Below are 10,547 nucleotides of genomic sequence, written 5' to 3'. Positions count from 1 at the left end.
ATGCGGAGAAGCCCCGGGGGGGCTCCGGGGATGCCGCTGCGGTGAATGCCGGTGCTCCCGGCGGTGGGGAGGGGGCTTTGGGGGCGGGTCCCGTGCCCGCCCCTCCGCCTCCATTGGCGGAAAGTTCGGGGCGCGACGAGGGGTGGCGGTCGCGCTCCCCCGTCCCCGCCGCCCCGGCCCCGGTGCGGGCAGCGGTGCGGGCAGGGCCGGGCCGGGCCGCCCGGGGCCGCCGCGGGCGCGGCCATGTGGGCGCTGCGGGCGCTGTGCCTGGCCGGGCTGGGGGCGGCCATCGGCGGCGGAGCGGCAGATCAGTGCAGCTGGAGGGGCAGGTAAGCACCGGGAACTCCGCACCGGGAACACCGCACCGGGAATACCGGCACCGGCAACAGCGGCCCCGGGGGCTGCACGCCGGGCGGGCGGGGGTGGCACACGCGGGTCCCCGGATCGCAGCCCCGTGGGGAGCTCCCGCCATCCAGGCAGGTTCCTGGGGGAGGGGGAGTCTGCTCTTCCCGCCCCCCCTCCATCCTCAGGGGTGACCCCCTCCCGCATCCGTGGGGAGGATACGGGTGGAATGCTAGGAACCTGCGCCTGCCTTAGTTTCCTCACTCCTGGGTGCGGCTCCCCCCCGCTTTGAGGGATGCTGGTCCCCCCGCGGGGCTCCCCGCCTCTCCCGGACCCGTTTCCTGAGCTCCCCCACCCGTGAAACCCATCCCCATGGTCGGCGGGACCCCAGCCCCCGGGAGGGCCCGAACCATCGCCCGAAGGCGCCGGACTGCGAACAAAGAGCCGGGGCCCGCCAGGAGGGGCTGCCCCACGCGGGGGGCATGGGGGGACATGGGGGCCACGCAGCTACCAGCATCCTGTCAGGGACAAAGCACCCCCCCGACTGTCCCAGCTCCCCCCGGTCTGCCGTCCAGGCGCGTCCCCCCACCAGTGCCGCGGGAAAGAGGCGGCTCCAGGCATCCCGCGCGAAAGTGGGACCCCAGCATCCACAGGGGATCCCCAAAGTGTGAACAGGTGATCCCAATGTTGGGGGCACTCTGAGGGTGGTTTAGGATCCCACACTGGGTGCGAAGGGGGCTGTGCTGCTGAGCCCCCTCTCCCCTTAGCTCCTCCCAAAAGGTGCAGGGGACACAAACATCCCAAAATTATGTGGTTGAGCCCCAAGTCCAAATCACTGGGGGCTTGGTGCTGTTCCTGCCTGTGGCCATCCAGCACCCTTCTGTGGAGGGGCTGCTTGGGAGTGCAGGGTGCTGCTGTGCTGGGAGACACACGGGCTAGGGGTCCCTGTCACCTGGGGGTCCCGACTGATGAGGTGCTGTGCCGCACAGCGGGCTGTCACAGGAGGCTGGCAGCGTGGAGCAGCTGTCCCTGCACTGTGCCGAGGGCTCGCTGGAATGGCTGTACCCCACCGGAGCCCTTCGCCTCCGCCTGGCCCCCCGCCTGCCCCCCACCAGCGCCGCCGTCAAGGGCGGGAGCCCCCCGCATGTCACTGCCTGCATCAAACCCACCGGGACCTTCCGGGGGGCTCAGCTCTACCTGGAGAGGGAGGGGGTGCTGGAGCTACTGCTGCCAGAAGCCCCCCGGCCCCGCGCCCGCTGCTTCAGCTGGCTGCCCCAGGAGAAGGTGGCTCTGTTCCTGCAGGCCACCCCGCACCCCGACATCAGCCGCCGCATCGCCGCCTTCCGCTACGAGCTGCGGGGGGACTGGCTGGCCCGCCCGGCGCTGCCCGCAGCCAGCCTCAGCGCTGAAGGTGAGCGCCTCACCCTGCCTCATTTCCCCTTCCCCTGCCGGGTGCCCGCAGGGGTGAGGAGGGGCTGGGTTGGGGTGTTGTCCCCTGGGTGGTGACAGGCTGTGCTTGGCCTCGCAGGTGCGTGCCGGCCGTGCAATGACACCGAGATACTGATGGCCATTTGCACTAGTGACTTTGGTGAGTACGGCCTCCGGGGCTCAGAGAGGGGGGAATGGCCCCGTGAGTGGCACTGGGACACCTGGCAGGGCTGGGCTGGGCTGGGCTGGGCTGGGCTGGGCTGTGCAGAGCACTCCTAGGGATGGGGATAGGATGGAGATGGGGATAGGGATGGGTTCGGGAATGGGAGTGTGGATGGGGATGGGTACAGGAATGGGAGTAGGGATGGGATGGGAGTGGAGATGGGAATGGAGATGGGCATTGGAATGGGCATGGGAATGGGAACAGGGTTGGAGGTCGGGATGGGAATGGAGATGGAGGAAAAGATGGGGACTGGGATGGAGATGGGGATGGGAACAGGAGTGGGAGTGGGAATGGAGATGGAGATAAGGATGGGAAGGTGAATGCAGGTGGGGATAGGGACAGGGACTGGGATGGGGAATCAGGATGGAGATGGGAATGTGGATGGCATTGGAAATGGAGATGAGGATGGGAATGGTGACAGGAATGTGCATTGGGCACAGTGCCGTGCTGACACCCCTCCCTGCCTTTCCCCGCAGTGATCCGCGGCAGCATCCGGAGCGTCTCCAACGATGCAGAGCTGCAGGAATCCATCATTGGGGTGAGCGCCACCCGCATCCACCGCCAGAAATTCCCGCTTTTCCAGGCGGGTGGGCGGCTGGGGCGGCCGGTGGGCAGCATCCGCACCCCACTGCGTTGTGGCGTCAAGCCAGGCCCCGGCACCTTCCTGTTCACGGGGTGGCTGCACTTTGGGGAGGCCTGGCTGAGCTGCGCTCCCCGGTACCGTGACTTCCAGCGCATCTATGCAGGGGCCCAGCGCATGCGCCAGAACCCCTGTGAGTTCCCTGTGGACTGAGTGGCACCGGGAGCACAGCCCGGCCCCACAGGACCATGAGAGTATCCCCGGGGAACACGGGAACGGTGCACAGAGGGAGCGTGGCACGTCGGACCATGTCACATAGCTGGGCTGTGGCAGCACCCACCGGCGGGCTGGGGGGTTCTGGGAAAATCCTGCTGGAAGGGAAGGGATTTCCCCAGGGCGTGCTTGTCCAGGGTGTCCAGGGAGCTGCCTGGGTGAGAGGTGCAGCAGCGTGGGGTTGGGGCTCCCAGGGGACCGGGGTGCTGCATGCTCAGGGGATGCTGTGGGGCACAGTGGGTCTGGCGGACCCCCAGACCCTGGCAGGGCTCAGGGGTGGGTGGCCGTGGTGGACGGTCCAGGGACACGATGGGCACAGAAGGGAGTGGAAGGGCCAGGAGATGGATCTGTAAGGTTGGGGGTGGAAGAGGGAGCAGGCAGAGGTGAGCCTGGCCCTGGAATGGGCAGGAGCTGCGGGGCAGATGCCGAGGAAGAGGAGCAAGGCTGAAGGGAGCGAGGGGAGTGGTGAGGTGGGAGGAAGGCTGGCGCGGGGAGCAGAGGTGTCCTTGGCACAGCCAGGGGAGGACCAAAGTGCCGACAGAGGAAGGTGCCGTGGGAGCAGGGAGAGGTCACCGTGCCACCCGTCCCTGCCAGCCCTCGGGTGTGAGGGGCAGGCCGTGCCAGCCGCAGGGAATTTTTGACCGTGGGGGTGGGGGGGCATCGTATGTGCACTAAAGTTATAACGATACCAAATTTGTGACTTCTTTTTGATAAACTAAGCTGTATTTGTAGCGTGTGGCTCCTGTTTTTAGCAAGCTGAGCAGGACATTCACCAACAGGCACTGCAGTGTGTGCCACCTGCTTAACCCTGTGCCCGCTCCAGCTGCGACCCTGCCTCCTGTGGGGCTGCAAACACCCCAAATACTTGGATATCTCTGTATGGAGAGATTTATTGCTATTTGCACATCCTTCTTCCCAGTGATCCCCAGGATGGGTCACTTTGGGGTCCCCCTCCCTACGTATCCCTGGGTCCAGGGGATCTGTGCTGGGTGGGTGACCCCACTGGTGGAGCCACTGTCAGGACTGATTCTTGTCAGAGCCACCGGCCACAAGGCCTCATTGTGCTGGATTGTGCCACACCAGCATTCCAGCCCTGGCTGCTCCCACCCTGCTGCTGCCCCCTCCAGCCCCCACCACCAGCTCCAGGTCCTCTGGCTGCCCTGGGAATGGTGAGGACAGTGGACCTGCACTGCTTCCCTGGGAATGGTGAGGAGATGGGACCTGCAGTGATTCCCTGGGAATGGTGAGGAGATGGGACCTGCACTGATTCCCTGGGAATGGTGAGGGAGTTAGGACCTCTGCACAAGGATGAGACATGGGAATCCCAGATGGGCACAGGGAACAGAACCATCAGTCAGGGGAGGGACCTGGGATCCCCAGCCAGAGATGGGACATGGGGCACCCAGCTGGGAAAGGGGCACAGGAGCCCCAACCAGGGACCTTTCCTCCTCACTAGTGATGCCACAGGGCCCAGCACAGGAAATCTCAGCCCCTGAGCCCCCCACAACCCCTCAAGCCCCCTAAACCATCCAAAAAACCTCTTGCCACATATCTGCTTGTACTTAATACCTTTCCAATTTTGTTTCAATAACACCTTTTCAAATATCACCAGCCAGGATGAACTGCTGAGTATTTGGTTCCTCTGCTGATCACAATGTCCTTTTCCTTGCCAAAAAAAAAAAAAAAAAAGTTTCCAAAGAATGCTGTGGGCTTTGGAGCATAATTAAATATAAATATCTATATGTGTGTGTGTATAGAATGATCTGGCTGTGATAAGATCCTAGTGGGTTTGATATACAACACATGTTTTCCCTTGAGAAAAGTTTGCTGCTTACTCTATGCTTTACTGCCAATTTTATACTTGGATATTTTGATTTTATCCTTCTTGCTGTCCTATTTTGGGGCCAGGCTGGGCTCTGAGGACAGGATCTGGCCCTGGGGAGGCTGATGCTCCACACTGGGCACTGGAAGATGCCAGCATCCCCCCAGATTTTTGCAGCAAGCAGGAGCCAAGTGAGGCAGGGGGAAGGGGGAAGGAGTGGGAAACCCAGCGGAGGAGGAAAAATGAAGCTGGAAAAGCAATAAATGAGGTGCAAAGGGAACTGTGCTGCCCACGGCATCCTCTGTATGCACGAGGGTAAATCACGGCTGCTCCGACCCCGCTGCAATCCAGCACATTCCTCTCAGCTAAATGACAGCGTTTAATGCACACAGCATCCGGCACTTTTCTATCCAGCAGCAAAATCTCTTGTTTTTCTTCCAATCTGTTTATTTGGCCAAACCAGCTCGCTGTGCTGGGGCGGAAAGGGCTGTTACTCGGCTCGTTTTCTGCCACAGAGGTTTTCGGGCTGTTTTTGGTGCCCTCTGCCCCGTGTCAGGTTGGGTCGCCCACCCTGGTTTCCCCTGGCTGTCACTCCCGCACTGCTGGGCCCCGGCCAGGGAGCTCATGCTTCCTATGGGATCATCCCACGGGATAAGCAGGCAGCCCATGCCTCAGTTTCCCCACTGAGACATGGGGCTAACAACCCTTCCCTGGGGCTCAAGGGAACCAGATGGAATCCCACATCTCCGGCATCTCCATCATTCCAGGACTGGTCATCTGAGCATTTTCCCGAAAGCAGGGTCCAGCCCTGGCCAAGCCAAATTCCTGCTTGCTCTCTTGGCACAGAGCAAGGCCATGAAGGGCAAAAACACAATGAGACAAACTCCATCCTGGGGAATATTTCTTCCACAGGATGGAAAATGTGGTGCCAGGCAGCGTGGTGCAGGGAGTGGGGTGGGGACCCGGAGTGGAGCTGGTGGGATCTGGAGGGGCTCAGGGAGGGGTGACTGTGGTGAAGGGCTGTGGCAGCACCCTGGGAGCACAGGGGAGGGTGGCCCTGCCTGTGGGTGCCATGGTGCCCAGCCAACACAGCCTCCTGCAGCATCCACAGGGATGATCCAGCCAGACCTGCTCCAAAAACCCCCCCTCTCATCAACCTGCCCCACACGAGGTGAGGTTTGGGGAGCAGTGCCCCAAAACATCTCCCTTGGTGCAGATGTGCCCAGGGAGGTGCCTGGGGCTCCTCATTCCGTGGGATCAGCCCCATTGTGGATCCAGGCATCCATCCACACACCCCAGATCAGGAACCTTCTGGGGACCGTGGAGCCCTTCAGTCACGCTGTGGGTGGGCGTCCACATTGGGATGGCAAAACACGGAGCGGTGGCACTGCCGGGTGTGCCCCGGTCCCTGTCCCCATCCCTGTCACACAAAGGGAGTCGCCGTTTCCCGCCATTTCCCCCCTCCAGCCCCTCTCCCCCCTCCTGCTCCCTTCGCCCTCCTCCTTCCCGTCTGCCGGATAAAAGCCCGAACGTGTGAACCGCGGGGCACAAAGGGGAGGCACAAAGGCAGCCCGGCCTGCTCAGCCCTCCCTGTGGCTGCAGCACCGAGAGGGGACCCGCAGGGACCCCCGGGCAGCCTGCCCACCCTGCCTGCAGCACCCCAGAGCCCCGGAGCTACCATGGGGCAGAAGGGTGGCCCTGAGATCAGGGGATCCTCAGTAGGGTCAGGATGATGTCCCTGGGGTTCAGGGATGCCCTATAAGGTCAGGATGAGGTCCCGGGGTTTGAGGATTCCCTATAGCATTGGATGATGCCCCTGGAAGCAGGGTAAAACCCATAAACTCAGGATAAAGCCCCTGAGGCTCAGGGATACCCCATAGGGTCAGGATGATACCTCTGGAGTTTGGGGCTGCCCCGTAAGCTCAGGATTAAGGCCCTGGGGTCCAGGATGCCCCAGAGGATCAGATCAGCATGAGGACCTTGGGGCCAGATGAATCTCTACCCCACAGCCCTCAGCAAGAGAAGCAAGTACCTGATGACTTCAGATTAAGCCCTCCCCCCAAACCCTGCCACCCCCTGGGGAGATACACCCCAAATCCTGGCATCAGGTCTGCTTCTAGCCCTCATCCTTTGACCCGGACAAAGCCGATCCGGCATCATCCCAGCGCGGGGAGGGATGCTGGGGGATGGAGCGGGACCCTGGGCCCCTCATCCCCGTCCCCCGCGCCTGCGTCCGGCTGCCGACAGCTGGTGGGAAGCGGCTTTCCCAGCACATAGCGACAAATTCCTGGCGGTCAGGGCTGCTTTGCAGCCGCCGCGGCCCCGGCGGGGGGAAGCTGCCCTGGAAAGAGGAGGATTAAAAGCTCTTTGGCTCCAGTGACACATCGCAACTGGTCCCCTCGCACGGCCACCTGCTCGTGCGGGCGCTCCGAGATGCTGCGGGCACCCCGGGGCTGGGGCAGGAGGGGATGGGGCACCCCCCTGCTCAATCTCAGGGGCCCAGCAAGGAGGGTTCAGCCTGCCTGGGCCCTGCTTCCTTAATTAATTTGCTCTGCAGCACCACAGGGGCACTTGGGCTGCTCCAGGGACCGGCTCATCCCCATGGACCGTCCTCCTCTTCCTCCTCCTCCTCCTCCTCCTCCTCCGCAGCCCCCTGGCCCCCGTGTTCTCCCAGCTCCGATTTCCCTGGATTTTCTGCTCTAACCAGCTCCACCTGCCAGTAAGGAAAAGCAGAAACCAGAAAATCAGGTTGATCCCCGTGACCCCCGATTTGGCCACACTTTGGGGCGGCTGGGGAAGGAACAGTCCTGGGATGTGTTTTGGGGGCGGCTTCACCTCCCCGTTGGAGCCCCATTGCTACTCTGGGGAATGTGATTAATGGGGTCTGGTTGTTGTTAAGTGCCCTGAACTGTGTGTTTGGGGGTAGAACACGTGTGTGGGTGCATGTGCATCCTCATCCTGCCTGGTTCCCACAGATCACGGTGAGGTGGGAGCAGGAACACTCCTGCCTTTGGCAGCTCCACTCCTGGCTCCTTCTCAAAGAGGGGCTCTGGGGGGCTGCTGCTGGGCCTGTGCTGGCCCAGCATGGAGGAGGGGGAATCCCACTCCCCAATTTTGCCTCCCTGTAACCCAAAGCCATTCCCAGCGTGGGGCTGGGGTCTCTTCTCCACTGGCAATGGCTCCAGGGACACTGAGGCATGTGGTGAGGTTGGTTGTCCTGTGGCAAGCACATGGGGGCCACCAGAACCCCAGGTTCTCAGGGGACACCCCAATATGGTGCTGGAGCAGGATCCCCAGGAAACTCCACAAATACTGACCCACAGGCTGAGGAGTGAGCAGGGGGAGGTGACAGCAGTGACATCCCCAGTGACATGTGGCTGTCCTGGCAGGGGGCTGCAGCCCTTTGTGCCCTTCTGAACAGGAGTTGTTCCTGCATTTGGGCTGCTTTGGGGGGGTCACTAATTGGCGGTGGGCAGGGGCTGTGGGGCCTGGTTGCCCCTCTGCATCCCAATGCCTGGAATTTTCCCACAGTCGCTGCTGCCTCGCAGCAGGAAAGCCTCAGGCTGAGGCAGCACAGCCCCCAACAACCTCACACGGGTGTGCACAGCCCCCAGCAACCTCGAACAGTGTGCACAGCCCCCAACAACCTCACATCGGTGTGCACAGCCCCCAACAGCCACAGCCACACGCACAGCTGTGCACAGCTGGTCACAACTGCACCCCAGCAGGCACCACCACACACAGCAGCGTGCACAACAGCAGTAACCACACACAAATCCGTGCACAACTGAGTAGAACTGCAGGACCGTGTTGTGCAGGACCATGCACAACTGCACACAACTGTGCACAGCCACAGCCATGGCCAGCCGTGCACAGCCCTGCTGCACTGCACACAACCACTCACAACAATCCTCACCTGTGTACAGGTGCACAAAACCCTGCACAGCCACTCCTGGCATATAACCATGCACTAGTGCACAGCTGTGCACAGCTGCATATGGCTATGCACACACAGCCATGCACAGACAGTTGTACACAGCTGGGCTCTGCTGTACACACAGCCCTGTGTAGTGGCCTGGGGTCAGAGCCCCTGGCTGCCACTGACGTACCTGGATAGGGAGTTCTCAAGGAACAGCCTCTCCTGGAGTCTAGGCAGTCTCAGCCACAAGGTACCAAGATGCAAGCAGTGCCTGGAGTTCAGGTGATCAGCTCTTACAGTGAGTTCAGCTCCAAGTGATTTCAGCTTGGCTTGCAAGGCACCTTTGGCCAGCGCAGAGAAATGAGAGCGGGAGCGCTGTGTAGAGGTTCTGCAGAGTTCTTTATTGTCCTCTGCCAAGGGGAGTCCAGGGACAGCAGCAATCCACTGAACTGGGTCAAAGTAGGGGTTTTTATAGGGAAAGTATGGCTTGACAGAATGACCAATGGTTTGGGGCTAAGGAAATGGGACCAATAGTGTTACAAGGAGATAAAGCCCCAAAGGGGTCTGAAGCGAGGAGAAGGGTCTCTTAGCCTAGTCACTGTGCCTGAACGATTCTTATCTAGGGGATAGTTCTCCAAGGAGGCCTCGTGAGGGGCCCTGCTCCCTCCACAGCCCTGCTCACCCATGCACACACCAACACAGCTGGAACAGCCCCGCAGGACCAGGCATAGCTGCACAAACCTGTGCACAAGCACACACACAACCACTCACAGCCACACACAGCCCTGCACAGCACTCAAAACCTCACATAGGTGTGTTCACCTGTGCATGGCCGAGTGCAGCCATCACAACCTCTCACACGAGTGTGCACAGCCCTGCGCAACCACACAGATCTGTGTAACAGCGTATGGACACACACAGCCAAGCACAACTGTACCTGGCTGTCCACAACTGAACCACTATGAACAGCTGCACACACCCGGCTCAGTTGTGCACAAATGCACACACACAGCTGCAGTGACTCACAACCTCACACAACTCTGCTCATCCATGCAAACTGAGCACAACACACAGAGCAGTGCATGCACACGGAGACACACACAGAGCTGTTGTCACACATACACACACACAGAACTGTTATCACACACAGACCCAAAGACACACACACACAGAGCTGTTATCACACACAAACATCACACACACACAGAGCTGTTATCACACACAGACGCAAAGACACACACAGAGCTGTTATCACACACACATCACACACACACAGAGCTGTTATCACACACAGACACAGACACACACAGCTGTTATCACACATACATCACACACACACAGAGCTGTTACACACACATCACACACACACAAAGCTGTTATCACACACAGACCCAAAGACACACACAGACCTGTTATCACACACAGACACAGACACACACAGCTGTTATCACACATACACACCACACACACACAGATGTTATCACACACACACAGAGCTGTTATCTCTCACACACACACACACACACAGAGCTGTTACACACACATCACACACACACAAAGCTGTTATCACACACAGACCCAAAGACACACACACACAGAGCTGTTATCACACACACATCACACACACACAGAGCTGTTATCACACACAGACACACAGACACAGAGCTGTTATCACACACACACACACACACACACACACACACACACAGCTGTTATCACACACACACACACACAGAGACAAACAGACACACAGACACACACACAGAGCTGTTACCACACACACACACAGAGAGGTGTTATCACACACACACACACACACACACACACACACACACACACACACACACACACACAGCTGTTACCACACACACAGAGCGGCACAGGCAGTCCTGGGGCGGGCTGAGCGCGGATCCCCCGGATCCGTGTCCCTTCCTGCAGTTCCCCGTGCCTATCCCGGTGT

The 10,547-nt window shown here is 60.3% G+C and overlaps 1 protein-coding gene across 1 annotated transcript; it reads left to right on the top strand.

Moving 5' to 3' along the window:
- Nucleotides 1-243: 243 nt before the first annotated feature.
- Nucleotides 244-2,786, top strand: METRN (meteorin, glial cell differentiation regulator). Its single transcript, XM_062503639.1, has 4 exons — nt 244-329; nt 1,332-1,753; nt 1,871-1,930; nt 2,470-2,786. Exons 1-4 carry the CDS (start codon nt 244-246, stop codon nt 2,784-2,786), a joined length of 885 nt encoding a protein of 294 aa, XP_062359623.1.
- Nucleotides 2,787-10,547: the final 7,761 nt, after the last annotated feature.

The sequence above is a fragment of the Cinclus cinclus genome, chromosome 16 (genome assembly GCF_963662255.1).
Source record: "Cinclus cinclus chromosome 16, bCinCin1.1, whole genome shotgun sequence".
NCBI lineage: Eukaryota > Metazoa > Chordata > Aves > Passeriformes > Cinclidae > Cinclus > Cinclus cinclus.
Note: the sequence above shows the minus strand (reverse complement) of the source record. Positions and strands in the feature narration are given on the sequence as shown.